This window comes from Rutidosis leptorrhynchoides, chromosome 4 (genome assembly GCF_046630445.1).
Source record: "Rutidosis leptorrhynchoides isolate AG116_Rl617_1_P2 chromosome 4, CSIRO_AGI_Rlap_v1, whole genome shotgun sequence".
Classification (NCBI taxonomy): domain Eukaryota; kingdom Viridiplantae; phylum Streptophyta; class Magnoliopsida; order Asterales; family Asteraceae; genus Rutidosis; species Rutidosis leptorrhynchoides.
This window is the reverse complement of record NC_092336.1, coordinates 594,356,503-594,384,058: the sequence shown is the minus strand read 5'-3', so window position 1 is coordinate 594,384,058 and position 27,556 is coordinate 594,356,503. Positions and strand designations below refer to the sequence as shown.

General features: G+C 36.3%; 3 protein-coding genes across 3 annotated transcripts; all 3 read right to left on the bottom strand.

Moving 5' to 3' along the window:
• Nucleotides 1-394: 394 nt before the first annotated feature.
• LOC139845634 (dehydration-responsive element-binding protein 3-like) lies at nt 395-1,135 on the bottom strand. Its single transcript, XM_071835898.1, has one exon. The coding sequence runs from the start codon at nt 1,068-1,070 to the stop codon at nt 513-515; it is 558 nt and encodes a 185-aa protein (XP_071691999.1). The 5' UTR covers nt 1,071-1,135; the 3' UTR covers nt 395-512.
• Nucleotides 1,136-8,570: 7,435 nt separating this feature from the next.
• Nucleotides 8,571-9,986, bottom strand: LOC139842932 (uncharacterized). The gene is made up of 4 exons (XM_071833030.1): nt 9,904-9,986; nt 9,569-9,829; nt 9,365-9,498; nt 8,571-8,843 (listed from the first exon to the last, which is right to left on the bottom strand). The coding sequence occupies exons 1-4, from the start codon at nt 9,980-9,982 to the stop codon at nt 8,571-8,573; spliced, it is 747 nt and encodes a 248-aa protein (XP_071689131.1). The 5' UTR covers nt 9,983-9,986.
• Nucleotides 9,987-15,153: 5,167 nt separating this feature from the next.
• LOC139845632 (aquaporin TIP2-1-like) lies at nt 15,154-16,432 on the bottom strand. Its single transcript, XM_071835896.1, has 3 exons — nt 16,289-16,432; nt 15,934-16,184; nt 15,154-15,646 (listed from the first exon to the last, which is right to left on the bottom strand). Exons 1-3 carry the CDS (start codon nt 16,410-16,412, stop codon nt 15,278-15,280), a joined length of 744 nt encoding a protein of 247 aa, XP_071691997.1. The 5' UTR covers nt 16,413-16,432; the 3' UTR covers nt 15,154-15,277.
• Between the last annotated feature and the right edge of the window lie 11,124 nt (nt 16,433-27,556).

Below are 27,556 nucleotides of genomic sequence, written 5' to 3'. Positions count from 1 at the left end.
CAATTCTTTGAGTTTATAATACCCAAATTTAAATCCGACATCATAATATATAAAATAATTCGTTGTACTTTTAATACATCAATTTATAAAATTGTTTATTACTTTGATAGCTTATATTGTACAAATTCTTAGTGCATTTTTAGTAAATCGTGATGAATATATTACTGGCCTACAATAAACTCTTTGAATGTGAACGAAACTCTAGATTTATTTCCATTCATGTAAACAAAATATCGAGTAAAGCTAAAGGTGTCGCAATAACATGATTCCATCAACATGATCTACCTTCTATAGAAATTATACAATAAATCTATACATTTCAATCAATTTTTTCATATATATTCAATTCAACATTCATTTCTCAAAAAACATAGTATATTCAATCGGTGTATATATATATATAGACTATTGTGTTACTAGAAGGAGAATATAATGTATTGAGAACACCTATCATTTATCCGTGATTAACCCATAAAATGTAAAACAGTGTTAAAAAATATACATATATGCATTCATACATAAATAATATCATGTAGAGAGCTCGAATCTTTCGCCATTAACTCGTAAAAGTTGCTCTGAAATTCATCGATATTAGCAACCTCCCATGACGTATCCAGCATTCCATCCATCGAGTCAACCACCGACAACTCGAGAGGGTCAAAACACCCCTCTAAACTCGGCAACTCAATGATTTGACCCAACTCATCACCCGAGCTGCCCGAAACATTAATATCGGGCAAAGGTGTGATCACGTGACTAATTTCTTGCATTGTGGCTGCCTTTGCAGCTGCAGCTTGAACGTCACGTGGATCAATAGAAGCGGGGCGTGGTAACAAGTCTTTTAGTTGAGGAAAATTTAATATAGCCGCGTTACCTTTAATACACAGCGCGGCCACATCATGAGCTCTGGCTGCCATCTCCGGTGTAGAAAATGTGCCTAGCCAGATACGTGATTTTTTACGTGGTTGTCGTATTTCGGATACCCATTTGCCCCAACTTCTCATTCGAACTCCTCGATAAACCGGATGATCTGTTTTCTTTGCTAGATTTTTTTGATTGGTTTTTGTCATTTGTGACCGGATGCAAAGGTGGAAAATGAGTAAATAAAAAAGATGCGAAATGAAGTGGTCGTTGGGAGTATAAGAGTATTTATAAGTGACCTTTAACCTACCGTGAGAATGGTTATGTACTACGGAGTATTATACTATGCGTTGTTTTATAAGTATTTATAAGTATACTATGCGTTGTTTTTTCGGAAGAAAAAAAAAAAAAAAAAAAAAAAAAAGAGATTTTTGGGTCAAGTGGCATAAAAGTATAAAGATACTAACACAGGGTCAAATTGCATAAAAACATGATACAGCTTCAGATCTGCTAACTAAAAGTCATTATTCTACTTAGATTGTATACTTATAATTGTTAAATATTCTAATGTTACGAGTATTTATGGATGAGATTAACGTGATCTGGGACGGTTCTAGAATTAGGGTTTGCCTGTAAATACAACCCTAATCATCATTTACCGGACACGGTATATTATGTAACTATCGCACACGAGATACATTAAGCAAAACAGCATCATTCAGCATCTCTTCAAGGTTAACAGGTTAGTCTTTCGTAAGCTAGTACCTACGACCTTATTTGGGGCCTCTTGATCGACGACCGTTATCAGAGGTGGACTTAATCGCTTGGCCACCCCGCCGACATCATCATGTCGGCCAGGGTTATTCACGGTAGCCGGACCGGAGAGCCACGTTCTAAGATCCTTAAACCCCTCCTTATGTATTGAGCAGGCATATTAAACCCCACGGTTAAAATATGCATGATCAAGTGGTGCTTTCATTGAGAGTCGAATTAATTCAAGACTGTTTAATTGCTTTTTCTTTTAAGGTTTTGAATTGTATGACTCGTTATTTACGAAATTTTTGAATTTTTTCTTTAACAGTATCATGACTTCCGAGGAATCATCGGAACATACCCAAACAGATGTTCAGAACGCACCGTCTGGTAGTCAACATACACCGGTTATGACTACAGGGGCCGCTATTCAGGCGGGGTACACGATATACCCTCCACCTATATCCGGCGAACCCTTTCAGAGGTACAAGCCGATATATTCAGACGGGGTCACACCGCCAAGAGCAAACTCACCAGTCACAACCACGCGGCTGGACTTTTCGTCAGTGGATCCAAGGGTCATCTTTGCAGGAACTAGCGGTAGAACAACGGGGCCGCATGTGGTTTGCTGCGGCCAGGTACCTATTTACAGTACCACTGTTTCAATACCTCTGCATACGCAGAGCATTCAGCAGAATTCGTCATTTACACCGTTGCAACCTTGGCAACCACCGCGCCCAGTTTCACAATTTTTAACTCCTGCGGATGCGCAGGCGTTACTTAATAGTTGGGGATTTGGTGTCATCCCAGATGCAAACTCTCATTGGGCGCCGATAACAGCGCAGCAGCAAAGCACAACGCATACAGTTGGGCTTTTAAGTGTGTATCCTCAAGTTTCGCAGATATCTGCGCCACAGGTTTCGCTTCCTTTACAGCCACCTGTGTACTCTGCGTCTTCAAGTTATCCCTCTTTTCCAACGCAGCAGCCTTGGTTATATCCGCAGACGCAGGGTCAACCTTGGCAAAATGTTCAAGGGCAGGCAAATCTTGCAAGTCAATTCATGCAGGCCGCACCTCCTGATATGGTTCACTTATTTTCACAACCTGACTTTGTTCAGGACATGATGAAGCGTTTCTTTGCAAACTTGAAAGGGGATCCTGTTAAACCACCCTTCGAGCTACCGACTACCTTTGACAAGTTTCCTCCGCATATATCCGCATACCCGTTTCCATCAGCACCAAAGATACCTAGCACGTTGGGTACTTACAATGGCCTGACCGATCCAGATGATTTTTTACAGCGTTTCGAAGGCGCAATGCGCACTCAAGGCTGGGTGGATTCGGTTGCGTGTCAGATATTTCCTATGACACTACAGGGTATTGCTCGTGAGTGGTTTAATAAGTTGCCGGCGGGTAGTATTACCGGGTTTATGGATCTGCGGACAAAGTTTTTGCTGCAATATCAGAATCAGAGACCACCCAAGCGCACTCACATTGAATGCCATGACATCGTGCAGAAGTTCAACGAATCTTTGGGCGAATTTCTCACAAGGTATACTAATGAGTGCCTGCGTATACCAGATCTCAAACCAGAGCAACAGATTTCCGGACTCATACATGGTATAAACTCAGAACGTCATCCAACACTGGTAAGGCGTCTGCGCCATACAGTCCCAACAACTTATGCTGAGGCGCTTAATGAATGCCACGACTATATGCGGAGTGGCGAAGATAATGACATTCCAACAGCTAGCTCACGCAACGAGAGGAAGGACGATGATGATCGTTCACGCGATCAAAATCGTGGTAACAACTCTCGTGGAAGGTATCCTAGCGGTGGTCCCATCAGGAATGATAAAGGGAAATCAAGTGGCAATTATCGAAACAATAATCAGCGCGGCATCAATAATCAGAACTATGCGCTGCTTAAAAGTTTATCCAAAACGCCAAAATAAATTTTGACAACCGAACCGGTGTGCGCGACCTTTGCGGTCCCAACTCCGCTTACGGAATTTGGTAAGCGGGACAAAACAAAGTATTGTGAATTTCATGACGATTATGGTCACGACACCAATCGGTGTAAAAACTTGATTGAACGGGTTCTGGAGGAGCTTCGCGCGGGCAAATTGGATCATCTAAAACCACCTAAAAAGGACAAGGGAAAGGCCGCAGAAGAGGCTTCGAAGTCTAAGACTTTCGCGTGGCAGAAAGTTGACAAAGCGAAAAATGCCGACTTAACCATTAACATGGTTGACGCAGAGAAAATCAGCCAGCGGAGAAAGTACAATGATCACCAAGATTGGGAGCTTCTCCCAATCACTTTCCCTCCTGTAATGTCAATTGATTCTATTAATGAGCCCGTTATCATCAAGTGTCGCATCCCTGATTGCAGAATCCAGGTTAAGCGCATGCATGTTGACACTGGCACCGGTGTCGATATTATGTATGAGCATTGTTATCGTTTCCTTCCGGCAGAAGTCAAAGCGCAGTTACACCAGCCTGATATTACGCTATTAGGGTTTTTCGGAGAAAACTCGTGGCCGCTAGGCCGAATAGAATTAATGGTAGAGCTTGCGGATGACAGGAACCCGCAGATGATCAGGCATGAATTGGTCGATTTTTATGTGGTTCGTTCAACTTCACGATATAACGCACTGCTAGGGAGAAACTTCATACGGCGTTTCAACATCATACCATCGGTAGTGCATGGTTTGATCAAGTTTCCCACAGTAGGAGGCGTTGCCACGGTTGCGTCACATCACACAACCGAGTTGTGTGGCTCAGTTGCGCCTATAAGCACTCCTAGTGTGGGAGAACAACTGGCAAATTGTGCAGTCATAGCAAATCGCTTGCATCCGGATAAACGAATTAAAATCGGCGCAGGCTTGTCAGCCGAAACAAAGGCCAAATTGCATGGAATTTTGTCCGCAAACGCAGATATTTTCGCGTGGCGTGAGTCAGACATGACTGGGGTTCCGCGTGATATTGCGGAACATAAGTTAAATGTTAATCCATCATTGACACCCGTTAGGCAAAAGAAGCGGCATATGGCTCTAGACCGCAGTGATTGGTTGTGCGCAGAGGTGGACAACCTTGTCAAAGCAGGCATTCTACGGGAAGTGCGTTATCAGACATGGGTTGCAAATCCTGTATTGGTAAAAAAGGCTGACGGTAACTGGAGGATGTGCGTTGATTTCAAAGATATTAATAAGGCATGTCCCAAGGACAATTACCCTCTCCCGGAGATAGACTGGAAGGTAGAATCACTATCGGGATTTAGGTACAAGTGTTTTCTGGACGCATACAAAGGTTATCACCAAATCTTAATGGCTGCGGAAGATGAGGACAAGACTGCTTTTCATACGCCGCAGGGTATTTATTGTTACACGAAGATGCCTTTCGGTTTAAAGAATGCTGGCGCGACCTATCAGCGTGTAATTGACGCAGCATTCAAGCACCAAATCGGTAGAAATCTTGAAGCGTACGTCGACGACTTGGTAATTAAAAGTAACACCGAAGAAGACATGCTCACCGACACCCTAGAAACGTTTGCATCTCTGCGCAGGATCAACATGAAGCTTAACCCGCTTAAATGTAGTTTTGGGGAAGAGGAAGGCAAGTTTTTAGGTCATGTGGTGACAGCGCAGGGTATCAAGGCCAATCCCAAAAAGATTGAAGCCATTGATAATTTACCATCTCCGAAGACAAAGAAAGATGTGCAGAGTCTAACGGGGAAGCTTGCGGCTATCACGCGGTTTCTGTCGAAAGCCGCAGAACGACAGTTACCATTCTTCAATACTTTGAAAAATTGTTTGAAGAAAAAAGACTTCGTATGGACTCAGGAAGCAGAATCAGCCTTTCAGGAGATGAAAAAGGTGCTTGCAGAATTACCAACACTTACTGCGCCAGTATCAGGAGAAACGCTAACACTGTACCTTGCGGCATCGAAGGAAGCTGTCAGCTCAGTCCTCATCGCGGATCGCGGAAAGGTAATCCATTAATTTACATGCTTTATTTATATCGCAGAAACTTAACGACTGAGGTTTTTCTCAGACGCAAATGCCGGTCTACTTCGTAAGCAAGACGCTGACATCAAGCGAAGTAAAATACTCACCGATAGAAAAGCTTGTATATGCGCTGGTCCATACGGCGCGGCGTTTGCGCCGATATTTTCAAGCACATCCAATCGTGGTTCTAACTGATCAACCAATCAAACAGGTTGGTAAACGCCTACTTTGCGGCAATGACCGGGGTTACCGCATTGACTAACGCAATCATTTTTCTTTCAGGTGTTATACAAGCCTGAGATTTCTGGCCGAATGGCTAAGTGGGCAGTTGAATTAGGTGAACATGAAATAAATTTCTCTTCGCGCAGTGCGGTTAAGGGTCAAATACTTGCTGATTACCTAGCAGAATTACCTGCGGATGCCGAGGCATCAGCAGAACATCAGGATCCACCTGCACCAACATTGTCACCATGGTAATTGTACACCGATGGTGCGTGCAGCGCATCTGGTGCAGGTGCGGGTATAATTTTAACAGGCCCAGATGGCGAAGAGCATACATACGCACTGCAGTTTAATTTTGCTGTTACGAACAACGAAGCAGAGTATGAGGCTCTTTTAGCAGGTATGCGCATTGCGCATAGGTTAAATGTTAAAATTTTGCACGCATATGTGGATTCAAAGCTAGTATGCAGTCAGGTCAGCGGAGATTTCGAAGCGCATGACATAGCCATGCAGCAATATCTATCGCTTGTTCACAACCTCGCTGACCAATTTGAAGCTTTTCAAATCTCCCACGTAATGCGTGGGCAAAATAAGAAGGCGGATGCGCTAAGCAAACTGGCTGCCTTGGCTTTTGATCATATGGGAAAGAAAGTTCTAATAGAAGAACTCAATGCGAAATCCATTGTTATGATGCCTTTAGTGGCATCAGTTGAGGAATCAAACTCAACATGGATGACGCCCATTGTGGCTTTTCTGCGGGATGGCACATCTCCTGCGGATTCCGCTGATGCAAAGAAAGTCCGCGTTAAGGCACCGCTGTATGCCCTTGAGGGTGACGTCCTATATTGAAAGAATTATTTGGGACCGCACTTAAGGTGCATTGGCCCGAAAGAGGCAGAGGAAGTTGTACGCGAGGTTCATGAAGGTGCATGCGCACTCCATTCGGGGCACAGGTCCATTGTGTCAAAAATAATGCGGCTAGGATATTATTGGCCCACCATGTACGCGGATACTGCGCGCATAGTTAAGCAATGTGAATCATGCCAAATACATGCACCTATTAGCAGAGCACCTGCGCATCCCATGATACCAGTCTCCTCACCGTGGCCATTCTGCAAATGGGCAATCGACATAGTCGGACCATTCCCAAAAGGCCGAGGAAACATCAAATTCTTGATTGTTGCAATCGACTATTTCACAAAGTGGGTCGAAGCGAGACCGCTGGCAGCAATCTCAGAAAAAAGGGTGCGAAATTTTGTATGGGAAGACATCGTCTGTCGATTTGGTATACCAAACGAAATTGTTAGCGATAACGGTACGCAGTTCGCGTGTGACCCTTTTCGCAGCTGGTGCGCGGAGCTTAATATTAAGCAAACTTTTACATCTGTTGCGCATCCGCAGGCGAATGGCCAGTGCGAAGTCACCAACCGGGATATAGTAGCTGGAATCAAAGCTAGGTTGGGTCATGGTCGCGTTGGTTGGGTGGATGAACTACCGAAGGTTTTATGGGCGCATAGAACAACACCCAAAGCAAGCACTGGTGAGACCCCGTTCAGTTTGGTCTATGGATCAGAAGCTATTGTACCCGCAGAAATTGGGGTACCAACGTTCCGCAAACAAAATTTTGATGAGCAAAATAACTCTGAAGCTTTGCGGGAAAATCTTAATTTGCTGGAAGAGCGCAGACTCTCTGCGGCTGTCAACGAAGCAAATAACAAGCAAAAAATTGCAAAGTACTATAATCAGCGTGTGCATTCGCGCTCTTACAAGTGCGGTGACTTGGTTTGGCGTCAGAACGACGCAAGTCATGCGGAGGATACTGGGAAACTGGGCACCCGTTGGGAAGGTCCATACAGGGTAGCGAAGGCAAACAATACCGGGGCATACCATCTCGAGACATTAGATGGAAAACCTGTGAAACGCACTTGGCATGCGACGTTATTGAAAAAATGTTATATGTAGCTAGGTGGACCTGATCACTCCAGTTTATTGTAGCACATTATTTTTTCTATGTATTTTCCGTCCGTTTGGATGTGTCGCGGTTGTAATTGTGATTAATGCCAATTAAATATTTACTCGCGCATACTTTTGTTGTTTAAATCTTTTTTGTATGCGGTTCCTGCCTACTTAAGGGGTGTCCTCTAGCCCCCGTGCGGCAGAAGCCTGTTTGGTTACAAGGCTAGACGCTAACGGTAGGCAAAGGGAATTGGTTTTCCCTAGCCAAGCGCCACGCAGACTAGATGGCTGCAAAGTCGACTTAAAAAATTACAAGCATTGGTTTGCTTGTGCGTAATTACTCTCGCATTGGTTTGCTTGAGGAACTCAAAGCATAAAAACATTGGCTTGTTTTTAGTTGCGTTGCTTACCATACAGCTATAGTGCACCTCTAGTACATGACAAAGCGATAACGCAGTAGCTTTCGAGTCTAAATTATTAAAGGGTAATTGTTAAAGTATTGGTTTATTTTACGCAGTAATACCCGCATACGCATGAGTTTTGGTTAACTATGCGCATGGGCATGCGGTTCACCTTTTGTTTTGATTCGCGATATATAAACAAACAAACTACGCATGCATAACAGTAAGATACATATACATTGAATTAAGTTATTACATAAGTGGTAATTGTTTCAAATGCCTGCCCGACACGGGACTTAGGGCTCAAAAATACATTTACAATTGCCTGCCTAAGCATAGGACTTACGGCACAAACCATCACAAACACAAACTAAAAATCCTCCTTGAGAAACCCATCAATCGGCATGTTTGGGTCCGCCGCAAACGCATCGATTAGAGGGATAGGAATGGTGGTGGTAGCATTCTCCGCTTCCAGCAATGCCGCAGCCGTACCCTCCTTCAATTTCTTCTGCACAGCGTCAGGGTACGGTGGTGTGAGGCTGCAGGCTTGAATCACCTCTAAGACTGTCTTGTTGACTTCGTGGTCTTTCACCGCGTCAACATAGGCATTGAACTTATCGGTAACTGGCCCAGAATCCATCACCTTTTGCGCAATGGTGGGGAGTGCAGTGCGCAGCTTCGCCAGATCCGCCTCTGCCAGCTCGCGGTTGGTTACCCGTCATCCCTTTCCCTCGTCACCCTTTCCAGCTCCACCCGCAGACGCTCCGCCTCCCCCTTGGACTGGTCAACCGCACCAACCAGCTCGCAGTTTTTCTTTCTCTCTTCAATCAGTACAGTTTTGGTTTCCGCCGCGGTTAACTCCACCGCCTTGCGCGCTTCTTCTGCGGCGTCCCTGTCTTTCTTCACCTGATCAACCCCCGCTTGCAGCAGCCCTAGCTCTGTTTCTTTCCGCAAGGCCACTTGATACAAGTTAGTCGAACGACGGGCTTGATCTGCAACCATGCCAAAAAAGACAAGGCCGTTTTGGACGAAGGCGTTGAGCGCCTGATTAAAAGGCAGTGCGGCTAGTTGGTTGCGGAACTCAGCCGGGAAGATTTGTTGGAGGAAGGCGGACTGCTCTGCAGCGTTTTCCGCCGATGACTGGGTGAGCTGCGCCAGGTTTGCCAATCGGAAGCTACCGTGTGGCGGGGTTGGTGTGGACTCAGAGTCCAGGTGTATCGTCTTATCCTTTGACTCGGCAGTAGCTTCGAGGTCCGGATTGACCCGCGGTGGGGTGTGATGAGTTTCTTCCGCATGCCCTGCGTGTTAATAAGTGGTTATATAAATGCAAACTTAAATGTGCGGTATGCGCGAAAGCTGAACTCTTACCAGAGGATGGGGGAGGTAGATCCGCAGAACGGGGTTCGATGGGAACGAAGTTATCGTTCCGCTTGTCCTCCCTCTGTTTGGGAGTGAGTTTCTTCTTCTTCTGTTGGGATTGGGAGGCTTCGGCGGCCTTGCGCTTATTGCCGGAGGTGGCAGGTGCATTCTCGCCAGTCTTCTCCTGCTCTAACGGCTGGTTCACATTCTGTTTGCGGAAGGCGATGCCCGCAATCTCCTCCGCAGTCAGTACTCTCTTCATCTTCATCTCTGCAAACATGCACACATGCGTTAGAACACATAAATAGCAAACTGTTGTTAGTACGTGATTATACTATTCCTACCATTTCCATCCGGTCCGACTATGGCTGGACGCACTTCCTCCCATGGCCAGTGTGCGGATATCTTCCCTAGCCGCAACATCACGTTCCCGTATGACCGGTGCACCAGCTGTGCGTTAGCGCACTCCGCTAACAGCTTTGTTTCCTCGTCGTCAAGGACCGGGGTTTTGTTCACATCCTTTTCCACCTTCTCGCACCATATAAGCGTTTGCGGAAAAGCGGTACCAACTATAGTTTGGTCAATGAAAAAGAAAGATTCTTTCCAGTTACCCGCATTCGACTTTGGGGTTTTGGTGAAATTTTGTCGGGCGAAGAAGGTGAACCAGGATTTGTGGTGATTGGCTAGGCGGTATAGATGACAGAAAACTTTAACCAACGGTACCCTGTCGATTGCGGCACACCACATTTCAAACAGAACTATTTTGCCTATGGCATACGGGTGTAGTTGCCCTAATCCCACTCTGAAGTGATCTAATACGCCTAAGAAGAAGTCAGAGGGAGGAACCCTAAAGTTACCATGCTTGAACGCATGTTCATAAATGGCCACTTTCTTCTCCGGTGGCTCGTGAGCACGCTGATGGGGTAGGGGTGGCACCGGATTGTACTTGGCTAGGGGAGGATACTGTTTCACTAAGTAATCTATGTGCTTCTGCTCTATAACAGACTCTACGCTATCTACATACGTCTCGTTAGCTTTAGTCATTTTCTAGGAGTAATCGGATGAATACTAACCTTTAAATGGTGGCCGGAATGTTTGATTTTTGATCGGAATTCAAATTGGCAGCGTAACGAGGAAGCTTGAAGCAGGAAAGTGGAAATGAGCTGCAAAATGGGGTATTTATAGGGAAGATTGGGAGTCATGGGATGGAGTGGTGTGATCGTGGCTGTACACGTGTTACGCGATCGACGGCCAGCACTTTATTGATGCGCGTGGATGCCAGTTGGGTATGATTACATGTACGCGCGTGGTTGGCACGCGCCTGACACACTGCCACTTTATGTCATGTCCGCCGAATGGGCTTCTGCGATTGTGACAGGCATTTAATGGCATCGAGGCGCACGCGGAATATTAAATGCTAGCCGTTTTCTTGTTTTTTCCGCTTAATAGTTTGTTGTCATGTGTCTTGCGTCATATAACATCAAACTGGGGGGACATAATGATACCGCAACCCGCATGCGCACCTCATATGCATGCGGGCGCTTAATAGTGTGCGTATGCGTGTGCTTGTGTGCGCTATGCTGTATGCGGATTGTATCTGATTCCTTTGTTCCCGGTACGGCGGTTGCTTAGCTGTCAAGTAAATATCTTTTTCATAATTATATCCGTGATTCGGGGGAGTCCGTTATGGATGAGATTAACGTGATCTGGGACGGTTCTAGAATTAGGGTTTGCCTATAAATACAACCCTAATCATCATTTACCGGACACGGCATATTACGTAACTATCGCACACGAGATACATTACGCAAAACAGCATCATTCAGCATCTCTTCAAGGTTAACAGGTTAGTCTTTCGTAAGCTAGTACCTACGACCTTATTTGGGGCCTCTTGATCGACGACCGTTATCAGATGTGGACTTAATCACTTGGCCACCCCGCCGACATCATCATGTCGGCCAGGGTTATTCACGGTAGCCGGACCGGAGAGCCACGTTCTAAGATCCTTAAACCCCTCCTTATGTATTGAGCAGGCATATTAAACCCCACGGTTAAAATATGCATGATCAATATATAAATTTATTATTTTTATAAAAAATTGTTAATGGCATCCCCTAATCCATATTTTTCCATTTTATTTTATTATTTTTAAAATTATAAATTTAATATTTAAATATTAAAAATTGTGGTTTTTTGAGTTCGCAGAGGAAACCTCCCAGCAAGAATCACATATAGGACACCGTTGGCAACGGAATTGAAAACCCTAGCTGTAGAGAACAGTCGGGCACAGAAGAGTGTAGAAGAGAGAAAGGGACGGATGCAATGTCGTTTTGAGGGTTTTTATAAAGAGAACGACCAAATTTGGTGTGGCTATTAGTATATAGGATAATGACAAAATTAAAAATATTGTTAATTTAATAGTAATTAATTGTATTTGTACATAATATTATTTGGAAAAACTAGTAATTTACTCCAAATGATTTGTCAGTAATTAAGAATGTATTGGGTGCTAAAAACTTTATGATTGTTGTTCTTATATTTGATTATTTACTTATTCTACATTTAATGTACGAACTTATAAAACTAGTAGTATGTATAAAATTTGAACAATAAACGGGATTAGTTTGGTGTTTTATAGTTTTACTCCTATCATCTAGAAGGACACAACTATTTTATTTTCGGGACAAAGATTGAATTTGAGTCTCCTTTATCATCAACAAACTAGTTTAATTCGTCAAGAAATTAAAAACACGATTGTTTTTTTATTGGAATTCAGAATTTTTGTAGTTGTAATTTCATCAGCATTTTGACTAACTAATCTTTGCGTCAGACTAAAATAATTAATGAAATTCAAGTCTGTGTATGTAGTATTGTTAGAGTTTTGTGTCGTTATGATTCCTAGGTTAAAAGGTACTCGTAAAATAAAAATGATCCGTTAGGAACTTAGGATGGATATTCTCGACCAAACCTTCGTTTTACCCCTTAATGGGTTCAGCCCAACTGAAAGACCATTTCTTGAAAGGCCCAGCCCAATAAAATTTATTTATGCTCGAGTTATCTTTGACAATATAGTTGAGTTCGCTAAGAAACTGCAATAGCATGTATATAATGCTTTATCTATGTAGTATATTTTTTGGTGCATGAACTTTTCAAAACTTCAACTTTTCCCTTATTGCTAATTATTATCTCCGTCCCCGAGTCCGCCATTAACTTTTTAAAGTATTTGATTTTTAATTGACCCTAAATTTTTTTTATTTGTATTATATAATTATGATAAAAATTATGATAATGAATCACATTTAAAATTCAATTATGTAATTATCATCGAAAAATGACATAACATAAATAAAGATATTTGATGTTAAAATTTAACAGAAATAACATTGAAAGCAGAGGAGGATTTACTAGTGGTTGCACATGACACCACTCAAATACGCGATGTAGTGAAATAATTTTTAAGTTTTTAACTAATGACACCACTGGAAAAAGGCGGATTCCACTTGGCAATCGAGATCGGGTGCCTTAGTGGCCAAATTTTTGTTTTAGTGAAATTTTATGTGTTTTTATGGAAGAAATTGATGGAAGATGCAAGGTTTGAAGCTTTGATGGTTTTAAGGAGATAGGTTGCAGGTAGGGATGGCAATGGATACCCGATCCAGTGGATATCCATCCGATCCACCCGATTATTCGTGGATATGGACGATCTAAATGGATATGGATGTGGATGAAAAAATTTCATCCATGGATCGAACCCGCTTTCACCCGAAATAATTAAATATATAAATTTATCACTCAAATTAGTATCATTTATGTAGTGATATTTCATTAATTATATTCATATTCATCTTTCTTTATAATTTTTCTAAAAATATAACTTTTTTCATATATTTTGTTTTGTTTAAATAATCAAATGTATTTATCGTACTTTGGTGGTTCAAATGTGATTCCATGTAACTAAAAGTAAGCAACTTACATGTCGATATCTTTACACGTTTAATAGGTTATCTATTGAATATTTATTATATAGATTAGTAAAATGTGACTTTCAATCGCATAAACTATTAAAAATATTACTTTTGATCGTATATAGTGAACCACCGCTTATAATTGTTAAAAATAAAATAAATTTAAACGGATATGGATAATTATCCATTAACCCGCTTCACCCGACGGATATGGATATGGATGGATGAAAAGTAAAAAAAATAAATGGATATGAATATGGATACTGCCTCACCCAATCCATATCTGATCCATTGCCATCCGCAGGTATTGAAGAAGATAAGAGGTAAGAGAAAGAGTTTAATCAGTGATGGACCCCTTTGCTTACTTTCAATATTTTATTTTATTATTACTCCCTCCGTCCCAGATTAATTGTCCTCAGACAAAAAACACACAATTTTAGGAAATCCCACTAACTTTATTTCTACACCAATGAAATATCTTCTCTCTCCAGATCCACCAATGAAATATCTCCTTTCCTTTCTATTTATGGAAGTAGACAATTAATTTGGGACATCCCAAAATGGAATACTGGACAATAATTTAGGGACGGAGGTAGTATTATTTATAGAAGCTCATGTGAAGTTCACAGAAGATATTGCTACTTTATTTATATTACAAATCAAAATTCATAATTCATAATTCATAATAAAAATAATATGGAGTAATAGGTAACTTTTAGTAATTTATGTTTATTACTCTGTATAAAGATGAATTGATTTATATTGAGAATTACTATGTTAACATTGTTTATTGTAAATTTTTAATCATAATATTTTGTCTTCATAAAAAAAAAGTTTTTGAATCCACCACTTGACGGTGAATGGTGTAATTTTTTTAATGATGATACTATTAAAATAATCTATCTAGTAGATTTTTTTGAGTTTATAATCAGTGACACCATTGACTACCATTCTTAAATCCGCCACTGATTGAGAGTATCACTCGTAGTGAACACTTTCAAAAAAAACTTTGAAAAGTCACTGTTTTCTATGAGCTTTTAACGGTTTATTTATGCAAACAGTAAAGATTTTGTAATAATCTATTGTGGATTATACCATCTTTTTACTGCCATTCAATTTATTACTCCGTAAATGTTTTTTTTTTTTTTTTTTTTTTTTAAGGCACTCCGTACTTGTGTGTAATTATTTACACGTCAAACCACGTAGATCGAAGTTAGAATGATAAAAATTGCCAAATTGGTACTCGGGTGGATGATAGACGTTTCATGTCAGTACTCAAATAAGTCATGGTAATCACGTGAATTGATTTGTACAAATGGGCCCACCCACTTGATCCACAGTGAAAAGAACTAAAAAAGAAAGCCCAATAAAGAAAATTGTGACCCACCACTACTTATCCATTATTGCACTGCTTCTACCAACTTCATTATCTTTCAAAATCAAACATTAATTTTTTTTTTCCCCACATATACAGAACCATTTTTCACATATACACAGCCATATTTGATTTGCAGTGTTATACAGTACAAAACACAACACGGTAAAGCATATTTGATTATGTATTTGTAAAAAATATTGTGTACATATCACTTCCTTTAAATAAACTCAACATAGTCACATAGAACTTGAAAAAAAAACAAACGAACATCAATTTTTCATAAATAAGAAACAAATAGAAAAAGTACGAAAAGCAAATAAGTTACTTTTCTTTCTTTTAATACAATTGCAAATTACTCGAGTTAACAACATAAATTTAGTACTCGCCAATGAGAGGCGTGTGTTCATGGCTCATGAACACATTAGGGTAAACAACACCGGCTAAACCACCACCAATGAGTGGTCCAACCCAGTAGATCCAGTGACCAGAGAAATCACCACTGGCCACAGCTGGACCGAAAGATCTAGCTGGGTTCATTGATCCACCTGAAAATGGGCCAGCAGCCAAAATGTTGGCTCCAACAATGAACCCAATAGCGATTGGTGCAATTGTGCCCAATGCACCCTTCTTTGGGTCACACGCTGTGGCATAAACGGTGTACACCAAAGCAAATGTGATGATGATCTCCATAACAACTCCTTGGATCGCTCCAACTCCAGCTGCAACTCCGTGGATTGGCACAGCCTGAAATTACACAAATTCCACAACTCGAAATTTAAGTTTCTTCCGTCAAAGTTGACAAAAAGGACTTTGAAAGTCAAATGTAACATTTTTAGTGAGACGAAGGGAGTATTATATTTATATATCAGAAATAGTTTAGATATTAACCAAAAAAGGTTAATATGTCAAATGTCATTTGTCTATATAATTAAAAGTTAAGTTGTTCCGTAACTGATATTTTTAATATACGAGTACTAGATAACAATATGTACGTAGGATAATTTTATGGAAATAATATAATATTCACATACAAGTCCTCCAGTGACGTAGCTAAGAAGGAAGCATGCAGCAGTGGAGCCAAGAAGTTGTGCAATCCAGTAAAGGATGCCAGTTAGGACTGTGATCTGACCACCAACAGCCAATCCGAAGGTGACAGCTGGATTGACGTGGCCACCTGAGATGTTGGCCGCAATAGAGACTGCAACAAAGAGTGCTAAAGCATGGGCAACCGCAACAGCCACCAAACCAGGTGGATCAAGGGCAGCATCCGTTGTCAACTTAGCTAAACGTACAAATATATACAAGAAATTAGTTAATAAATAAAATTACTTAAATTTGCAATTTTGCATGAAAAATAATGTTTTAAATTAATAATTTATTTTTTACCGTAAGCGATGGCGGAACCAACACCGGCGAAGACGAAAAGGAGGGTGGAGATGAACTCGGCAATGTAGGCTTTGATGGAACCAAAGCTAAAGGAGTCATCAAAACGACCAAATGCAATAGGCATTTTTTAATTAATAATTAATAATTAATTAGAAAATTTATTTTTAGTTTTAAGAAGGGTAGTGAGTAGAGAAGAGATGGGGAGAATTGGGAGTGCACTTTGCAAATGCCATAAAGCCCCTTTATATAGTGAATGTTTCCAAGTATAATAATGATAAAATATTCTTATTCTTATTCTTATTCTTATTCTTATTCTTATTAAAAACTATAAACCCATAAATTTTTTATTTTTTTATTTTTTTTTGTTATACTGAGTAATACTTTTTCTTATTTGATTTTGACTAATCATCTAACAATGCTAGTTATCTTATAGGGGTCACATTTAGAACATAGATAACGGTGATTGTGACGTGAAGTGGGTAATGTGTACTTTTTAGACCAAGAGGATGACTAGACCATGGCAGGAAAAGAGAGAAGTTGTAATGGGGGGCTTTTGTAAGGGCGTTTATGGGTGATGTGGTAAAATTTGATTGATATTTGAATGATAAAATATTAAAAATGTAGAAAGATAAATAACATTAACCAATTAGCGCTTGACACGTCATGGTCATTCTCCCTCCACTTGGGCGCATTTGATTGACAAACGCCTCTACCCCATTTCAAGCGTTTGTGGGCATTTGTGGTGATACCTCATGAGCATTTGGGGAGAACCGCCCCATTATCTATGGTCTTACATTTTACTTTAAACATAATTCTTTGCTAAAAAATACTCCGTATAAGGGTAAACATATAAAGATAATTTTTTATTTCTAAAAATAAACACTTCTTATGTACTAACAAGCTAAAATAGAGGTTATACTGTAGATACTTCATTATTATTATTAATTAACATATCTACTAATAGCTACAAAAACTTTGGTCATTTCATTCTAGAGATTTTGTGTTTTGGCCAAGGGAAGTTTGAGTAAAATGTCCAACACTTTAAGGGTAAAACATACTACTAATAGCTACAAAAACTTTGGTCATTTCATTCTAGAGATTTTGTGTTTTGGCCAAGGGAAGTTTGAGTAAAATGTCCAACACTTTAAGGGTAAAACATGTAATTATTTAAGGGTAAATGTTAACAGTTCTTAGAAACTTCGAGGGACATGTAATTATTTAAGGGTAAATGTTAACAGTTCTTAGAAACTTCGAGGGCTAAAATATAACTTTTAAATTTAACATAAAAATTATTAAATAAAACCACCCAATTTTTTAAAGAGATTTTTATTTTTTCCCGATGCGAGTTAGATTTCTCTGTCATCACCGTTAAACTCGAAATAATTTTACAAACAATATGCAACTAATTATATTCGAAACGGAGTGTTTTATATTATACTATAACATGCATCATGCGTAATGTTATTCCTCAACTATTATATCAAGTGGATGGCTAAAGCAAGTGGTAAGCTCTTGAGTTTGTAAGGGAAAAGACTCGAGTTCGATTTCTTCTCCCATTTTTCGCAATTTTATTCTCGCTTCTCTGTCAACATTAGTTTCTTAAAATAGTTTAAAATGTTCCACCGACAGCAATGCACGGGGTCATTAGATATATTTGGTACCAAGCATTGTATATCCAAAAATATGTAATAGTAGTAAGTATGTCGTAAGTAGTAAGTAGTAAGTAGTAAGTAGTAGTAGTTGTCATATGTAATAAGCAGTACCTATACACCCAATAGTTATGCATAACCAGTTATATAATCAACAATATGTAAGCTATGTCCATGCACAAATCAATTTTCAGACAAGGTATTAAACAATGCATACCCGAACGCAACCAAACAAAACCGCCGCAACGCGCGGTCAAATATTTTTCTAGTTGTTACAAATAGAGTAACATGGGAATAAAATTACTATCTCACTTCAACTTTTAAATCCTCAAGATTAACACTCTTTTTTTTTATTCCGAATTTTTATTTAGAATAATTAATTGACTTAAAAATAAAATAACTCTAGTTTGTAACGATAGGCAGTGTAATTCGATGAATTTTTTTTATATATAAAACTAGTGAAATGGGTTCCACGGGTTTTTTTAAACGAAATAGTTTAATGATATATTTTAGTTATTAAGTGAATGTAAATGTTAAAGTCATTTAGTTTAAAGACCCGTGGAACTACGAATTCCGACTAAGAAATTTGTCGTTGTTTTTACAAACATGTTAAAACATGTATTTTCGCATACATATTAACGTAATGATAAGGATCAAAGGATCCGTTGGAAGACAAACGCTCTTCTCAACAAACGATTAAAACACAAACGTGATTTAATCAATAAATATTCACGTCAATACTTAACGTAAATAAGAAACAGAGTATCAAACTCAAATAATAACTTTATTAATTCAAAGAGATGGATCTGTCCCCCTTTGCATTCCACGTACAGAATATATATAGCTATAAGATAATAAGATACGTAACATATTACCTCTTCCTAATCCTTAAACTTATAGAACCTTCCTAACCTTATCACAATTCTATTCTATTCTAATATCTAATAAAAGATACGGTATAGATAAATATAATAAAGATAAACTAACACTCCTTATCTTTAGCTTCAAGCAACTAACTATTTCAATTCCACATCAGTCTTCCCCACCTGAAAAGAAATCGTCCTCGAGTTCTAACTGAAATAAGAAGATATACCCGGATCAAAGATAAACCAGTCAATGACAACTTGTCGAACATTGCAATTTAAATAAAATAATATGCCCGGATCAAATGCAAACACACCAATTACAAATTCATCATTTCTATTCCAAATAAGTTTACGACGACTTCTTGAAAAAGTATTATGCTCTAAAACCCTTTGACCCTTCTCGAAAAGAACTCGACCTCGAGTTCTCAATGTTAAACACGAGCAAATCTCCTTTATTAATCCTCTTGCTTGCATCTAGGGAGTTATTCACAGAAGCAATTAAAATCTTATTTCCTCCGTTATCTTTTGAAACTGTTACATCGTCACTTTTAGCAACGATACATTCAGAACTCGCGACTACTTTACATATTGCTAAATTCTCCTCTTCTTTACCTTCGTCAACACTAATAATAACTTCATCACTCTGCATCTCCTCCAAAATAATTTCTTTTTCTGGACACGAGGATATATTTTTGCCTCAAGCTGACTCTCTTCAACTATTTTATTATTTTTCTGCCTCGAGTTGACTCTCCTTAACAGGTTGACTATGCTGGTAGAGTTGCGGTTGATAGGCAAATAATTTTTGACATTAAATGATAAGCAAAACTTTTGACATGCAGACACGGTCGAAGTCCAGACCCACTAATGTATCTAAACAACTATCAGTTAGACACACTAATGCAAGACCTGGTTCGCTAAGACCACCGCTCTGATACCAACTGAAAGGACCCGTTCATATCGATTATAAACGATTCATAATAGTTGATTACATCGCGAGGTTCTGACCTCTATATGATACATTTTACAAACATTGCATTCGTTTTTAAAAGACAAACTTTCATTTCAACGAAAGTTGACAGGCATGCATACCATTTCATAATATATCAAACTATAAAATGACTTATAATAATCTTGTTGAACTCAATGACTCGAATGCAACGTTTTTTGAAATATGTCATGAATGACTCCAAGTAATATCTTTAAAATGAGCAATTGCACAGCGGAAGACTTCTTTCATACCTGAGAATAAACATGCTTTAAAGTGTCAACCAAAAGGTTGGTGAGTTCATTAGTTTATCATAATCGATCATTTTCATCATTTTAATAGACCACAAGATTTTCATTTCCATTTCTCATAAAAATACGTCCCATGCATAGAGACAAAAATAATCATTCATATGGATTGAACACCTGGTAACCGACATTAACAAGATGCATATAAGAATATCCCCTATCATTCGGGACATCCATCGGACATGATAAAACAACATCGAAGTACTAAATCATTCGCTACAACGGATGGGGTTTGTTAGGCCCAATAGATCTATCTTTAGGATTCGCGTCAATTAGTAGACTGATTTACTAATTCTTAGGCTACCAAGCAAAAAGGAGCATATTCGGCTTCGATCATTCAACCATATAATGTAGTTTCGATTACTTGTGTCTATTTCGTAAAATATTTATAAAAGCGCATGTATTCTCAGTCCCAAAAATATATATTGCAAAAGCATTTAAAAAGGGAGTAATGAAACTCGCCATACTGTATTTTGTAGTAAAAATACATATGACGTCATTTATCAAGCGTAAGGTTGGCCTCGGATTCACGAACCTATATCATTTGTATATCTATTAATGCATTTAATGGAATCACATAATTTCCTTTATTAGTATGTATTATTTATATATATTTTTAGTTATATAGAATTTGTACTAAATTTCATTAAAAATAAATACTTATATTATATCTTAAATTATATTTTATATACATTTATGTTGTATATATATTTAGAACCTATATATTTAGTTATATTAGTATATCTATATATGTATGGTTAGTATTATATTAAAACAAATCATTAGTTTGTTATATATAAGTACTATAAAAAAAATTGTTAATATGTTTGATATATATTATATAAACTTATTAATATAATTATAATATATGTATTAAGTATATTTTAGGTACAAAATATTTATTTGTAACAAAATGATAGTTTTGATAATAATGATTTTCTAATAATAATAACTTTATTGATATTGATAATACTAAAAATAATAACGATATTGTTTAAAATGGTAATTATAATAATAATAATAATAATAATAATAATAATAATAATAATATTAGTTGTAATAATAATAATTATATTACCCATAATAATAGTTATTAATATCTTAAGAACTTAACAGTTTTATATCTATACGTACATATATATATACAAATACTTTGTTTATAATCTGCACGACCATAATTTTATTATTTATATCTTAATCGGTATAAATCTTATATTTATCGAAACACTATCTCATTCAAGATCATAAGTTTTTCCATAATTTCCAAGTTTAGTTCATAACCGTATAATATACTTAATAATAATAATCATAGTTGTAACTATAATAATTAATAATAATAATAATAATAATAATAATAATAATAATAATAATAATAATAATAATAATAATAATAATAATTAATGTTAATTAATACTTATATTAGTGAAAAAATTATATTTTTCTTAATAATAATCATCTTAGTAATAACAATAATGATAATAATATTAATTTAACTAAAAATCTTATTACTAATATTACTTAATAACAATAATAATACATAATACATAATAATAATAATAATAATGATAATAATAACAATGAAATAATAATAATAAAAAATAGTAAGATAACTACCTCAAAGTAAAGTTCTTCTAAAAAAAAAATTAGACACAGCCCGGGCTCGAACCCCCGACCTCAAGAAACCCGACACTATCCTTTAATCATTCCTCCAGTTTATGTTTTCTGAATATTATGAGATTCTAATTTTCTTAACTTGTATTTCTGTTTTCTCTCTCTTTTCTTCTTCTTCATGAATTACATCGACCAGAAATTAAAACCAATTCTCACAGCGAATTTAACAAGTTATTTAGGACTTGTAATAAGAACAAAACGATTTTTGTTGTGATAAATTGAATTAACAGAAATTAAAAAAAAAATATTATGCAGTAACAGTTGTTCTTCGTGATTTAAAATATATATATATATATAACTTAAAACTTGATTTAAATCTCTGGACGTTTTTAGGATATAATTATAACATGAAAAAAGTTTTAAATGATCTATAGAAACTTTATGAACTATTAATTTCAACAGAAACGATTTGTAAATCTTCAATTTGATTCAAGAACAAAGTTTTGACTTTTTGAAAAATAAGCTTTGACTTCGAAATTCAACATTAATATGATGAATTGAAGCTTGAAATTTTACAGAGAGTTTAAAGGAACGATTCCTAACAACATTACATTTATAGATTTTAAAATTGATTTCGAATATGAGCTTAACAGAAAAATGGGAAGCTCCAAAATTGCTAATTGATAATGATAATAGAAGAACTGAATGAGGTCTCCAAAAACACAGAGAATTCGTTGGATTAATAGCCAATTGAGTCGTCACCCATTATTTGTTCAGGTACAGACATAAATAAATAAAAAAAATTAAAAGGTGAATGTGATGTCTAACTGAAATTGGATATATCTGAATCGTGATTGGTACTTGTTTTTGCAATCAGAAATAGTGTGATAGCAACTAGAAATGGATTGCACATTCTTGTTCCATTTTTTACAGTTTATAAAGATAAATTTTAATAATTATTAATTATATTATTAATATTAATAATTATATTAATAATAATATATAATAAAGATAATGACATGGAACAGAAATTGTATCGATCAGTATTTGTATCTGTAAATATATATCTTTATATATCTGTATTTATGTTTACGAATAAATATCAGTTACTTATATATCTCTTATATTAAATTATGTAATATTAATTAATAATATAATTCTATTAATAAAATCTATTAATATTATTAATTTTTAATAAGAATACTAGTAATAATGATAATCAAATTAATAATAATAGTACTAATAATAACTTTATCAAAATTATACTAATATTAATAAGAATAAAAGTAATGATGATAATAATAATGTTATTAATGATAACCGTATTAAATTGTACTATTTTTATTATTAATGTTGATAACTATAATGATAATGATGATTATAATAATATTATTAATGATGCTAATAGTAATGCTAATTACAATAATATTAGTTATAATAATATAACAGTTTATATTTATATCCATGTTCATGATAATATTAATAATACTAATGTGGATGTTAATATTGAAAGTAATAATATTATTACTATAATAATTATAGTAAGTAATAACACTATTACTATAACAAATTTAGTTTAACTTATAATTAAATTTATTATATCAGATATTAACATTACATGTTATTAAGTATTATATATATACAATAATAATAATAAAATTCTTAATTTAAATGATTAAATTATATTATTTATATTTATTATATTTACTATATTTATTTATATTTATATATGTATACACCTGTACATATTTATTTACAAATAATTGTTCGTGAATCGTCGGGAATAGCCAAAGGGTATATGCATTTCATGAAAACAGTTCAAAAATTTTGAGATTAAGTTTAATAGACTTTGCTCATCGTGTCGAAATCATAATAAGATTAGGTTTAAATTTGATCCGAAATTTCCGGGTCGTTACAGTACCTACCCGTTAAAGAAATTTCGTCCTGAAATTTGAGTGAGGTCGTCATGGATAACAATAAAAATGTTTTCATGACGAATATGGGTCGATAAATAGAGTTTTATCATTATTGACTAATATAGATAAAACAATTCAATTATGTGAAGCGTACGAGTGAAACTGTCACAAAAGATTGAGATAGAGATTTAACTTTTGATGTAGTCACGGTGGATTTCCTGAATTTAAGGAATTTAAAAAAAAAATCTTTGGAAATCTATAAGATCTGATTCTTCGGCGAATAAGGAAATTAGGATCTCTCTTATTAAAGGCGGAGATCTGCCTTGATTACTCTGTCTGGTATTTCCATTATAAATTAAACTCTTCCGTTTCATTATTCTCACCATTCTTATACTTTCTTTCTTAGGTCATAAATCTAAAAGATTGTGAAAATGCTTAATCCAGTTCTAATCCTTGTCCTTATCCTAACCATTGCAACAATTATTCTCCTTTTTCAACTTCCACCTGAGGAATCTATTTTCTTCTACTTTGTCCTTGGGGTTATAGTGTTTTTAATTCTCCCGTGTCTTTATGTTGCGATAAACATTGATATACACGGTTTGTAATTTATGTGTTGTTATCGGGCTTTATTTTCTCCCTTATATTTCGGAGTTCTTTGCCTTTTATATTATCTTATCGACCCTATGTCAAGCGAATAATGGTTCAATATTTGTAGATATGAAATTCGGAATGAACGTGGATAATGTTCTAAGAAAGACACGGTAATAGCACAACCTGACTTGTCAAATTACCAGAATTCAAGGGAAAAGATAGGACTATCAAGAAAATATGTTCTTGATATGTTTATAGATTAGGTAGAATCTAAGAGTCGTGTAACATGACACAAGATGACGTTAGGATCTGTGAATCATCACGTTCCATTAAAAACTCAACATGACTTACTGTAATATAATCACGTTGATCAAGTGTCATTATATTATACTAACTCATGCATCAGTTCCTAACACTACTTCGAAAATATTCATAACTTAAACTCGAAGTTTTATAAAATATGGAAACTAACCAGTTTCCTTTATGATGTATACAGATAACACGAGAAAATAAATGATTTCTGATAAGAATAGTTATGAAAACATCTTCAGAAATATCGAGGATATTTATAATGAAAGATACGATGATATCTTAGAGTTTCTAATGTCGAAGGATGATGAAGAAGATTTATCCGTAAGGGTTAAGAGTCAGGAGCATGATATTAGATAATGACTTCAGCAGATACTGAATCATTTAGATTCTTTGAAGGCAGATTTATTCCTTGTGATTTGTCCACAGCCTCCTTCATTGTTTGCTCAATCCATTTTTCAGTTCCAACTTTTCCGAGCTTTGTCAACATACTATTTGTTATCATCCAACTTTCGACGGTTAAGGTCATTTACGATTGTCTACAGTTTCTGCTGCTTCATTCAGCTTTTTCAACATTTAGAGTATTGATTTGTAGACTGAGTGCTTTTCAGAATTTCAGAATTGAAGTTTCGTAAATCCAGGAGATAGAAGTTATATATATGTATATATATTTATATATATATAATTGTTGTCGTAGAATCGCTGAGAAATTTGAGATTATTGGTTGATGCCTCCCAGTATTTGGTATGGCAGTTCTCGTTACAAGATGCGGATAAGTATATGATAGAGTTTTAATGAACAAATTTAATGGTTTTTCGGAGAGACTTAAACCGATGAGTAATGAAGTTGATGGTAAGTTTCTGCTGGTGTGGTGAGATATAAATGGTTCTCCAGTAATGATGATGAAAGGCAAACTTATATATCGAGGTTATGATAGAATTTATTCGAATGAAAAGTCGAAATTGATTTGCTGAAGCTGTGAAAAAATTAGCTACTTTGGAAAGGGTTTGCAAAGTTATTTTCGGTAATAATAACGCTAAAGGAATTAGCACAGCTACGTGTTAAACGTTTACTCAGGTTCCAAGAGTTTTTCAGGTGTATAACTATATGCGTAAATCTTTTCTTTCGTAGATGAAGTGCGGTTGGTTCATCCTCTCGATTGAGGTGTTTTCAAGAATCATGAAAGGTTTGAACGCAGATTGTAATTATCAAGATACAAATGAGGTTTAAGATGAAATCAAGTGGCAAACTTGAAGAATTGTTTAATTTCATATGTTATAATAAATATTTTAATTCATTTTACTTGTCCAATGTTGGTAGTCCACAGTTAGCAGTTCAATTATTCATATATAGTTTAATATATTATATTCGAATTAATTAATACGGGTCATGACCCGTGTACATGTCTCAGACTCGATCACAACTCAAAGTATATATATTATTATTGAATCAACCTCAACCCTGTATAGCTAACTCAAGCATTACTGCATATAGAGTGTCTATGGTTATTCCAAATAATATATATAGATGCGTCGATATGATATGTCAAAACCTTGTATACGTGTCTCGATATTTAAAATGCGTAAATAATAGTATTTAAATGACGATAAATAAAGTGCGTAAAATAAATAACAGAAATTAAATGAAGATAAATAAAATTGCGAGAATATAAATTGCGATAAATAAATTGTGATAAATAAAATGTAATCAGTTAGCTAGGAACAGTTAGCTAGGAACAGTTAGCGTGGATTCTTAATAAAATTTTTCTCATAGTTAATTTGTTTGTTTCTAACAAATTTTATTTTGTCCAATATTTTCTTCATTATGCCACTTGTTGGATTTTGATATGTAAAAATCCAAATATGAAATTGAATGAAAATGGTTATTCTGCGGTGAACGGATTCGTATCTCTGTAGATGTAAGTAGGATAGTAAATGAATGTTGAATCAGATTTGAAGAATTTATAGTGTAACTTATTAATGTGAAATTTAAATATTTCTCGGGTATTAAATACCCGTTAAAATATTCTCATCATTAACAGTTTATACGATAGAGTTTTTAATTACAATCTTTATGAAAATATACTTTTATATATATTTTTTTCAGATGTAATCATGGATTTAATGAGTTAATATAATATTAATCTCATTTGATTTACCGTTAGAACTGGAATACATAATCTCTAAAACATTATAGATTACATAATTGCCATATAGAACGAAGATAAATAATGTAGAACGATTCGTAGAACGATAATTATACTCGAGGTACAGAATGAGATGTTGAGGCATGTAGTGTTGAAACTTGGTTTGTTGGTGGTACTAGTGTTGATGTTGCTGGTACTGTTGGTGTCGGTGATGTTGCTGAAGCTGGTACATTTTGCACCATATTTTCCAAGGCTATAACTCGGGTGCGAAGCTCGTTGACTTATTACTCCAGGATGATTGTCGGTAGGAACGAGCGAATGAATAAGGTTTAGAATCTGAGTTGTGATATAGTCGTGGCGAGACACTCTGGAGATGAGAGAGAAAATGGTGTTTCGAATAGTTTCGCCGGTAAGTGTTTTGGGTTTTTCGCCAAGAGTGCAGGTTGGTGGGTGGAAGGGATCGCCTTCTTCTCGTCTCCATCGGTTAAGTCGACTACAAACCCATCCTCAATTCATCCAGAATTGAAGATGACTAGTTGGTTGATCCATTTCGTTTATACTGCTTTCGGAGCTCAGGTGAATATCCATATCGGAATAGTTGTCAGAATAGCTATCGAAGTAGCTATCGGAATTCGAGGAACTGGAACTGGTTGAGGGATCCATCTCGTACGATCGGGGAATTGATTTTTGGTAAGAAATAGATTATAGGATGTAGATTAGTACCCTGCAATACATAATTTATATATGCATATATAATACTAAAATCCCATAAGTTACGGAGGAATCTACAGAAGCTGTCAGGCAAAGGTAACAATAACAGATACGCTAAGATATGAATTTATCTATACACTGTCTATGCAATAAAGGCAGTAACACGTGTCTAGACT

Excerpts from the sequence above, each read along its gene's own strand:
- LOC139845634 (XM_071835898.1), bottom strand. The coding sequence starts at position 1,070 with ATGACAAAAACCAATCAAAAAAATCTAGCAAAGAAAACAGATCATCCG.
- LOC139842932 (XM_071833030.1), bottom strand. The coding sequence starts at position 9,982 with ATGTTGCGGCTAGGGAAGATATCCGCACACTGGCCATGGGAGGAAGTG. Across the intron at positions 9,499-9,568 it reads TCTACCTCCCCCATCCTCTG|GGCATGCGGAAGAAACTCAT; the intron begins GTAAGAGTTCAG and ends ATTAACACGCAG. Across the intron at positions 8,844-9,364 it reads CACACGGTAGCTTCCGATTG|GTGATGGATTCTGGGCCAGT; the intron begins GCAAACCTGGCG and ends ATTGCGCAAAAG.
- LOC139845632 (XM_071835896.1), bottom strand. The coding sequence starts at position 16,412 with ATGCCTATTGCATTTGGTCGTTTTGATGACTCCTTTAGCTTTGGTTCC. Across the intron at positions 16,185-16,288 it reads TGGTTCCGCCATCGCTTACG|CTAAGTTGACAACGGATGCT; the intron begins GTAAAAAATAAA and ends TTGTACGTTTAG. Across the intron at positions 15,647-15,933 it reads GCTACGTCACTGGAGGACTT|GCTGTGCCAATCCACGGAGT; the intron begins GTATGTGAATAT and ends GTGTAATTTCAG.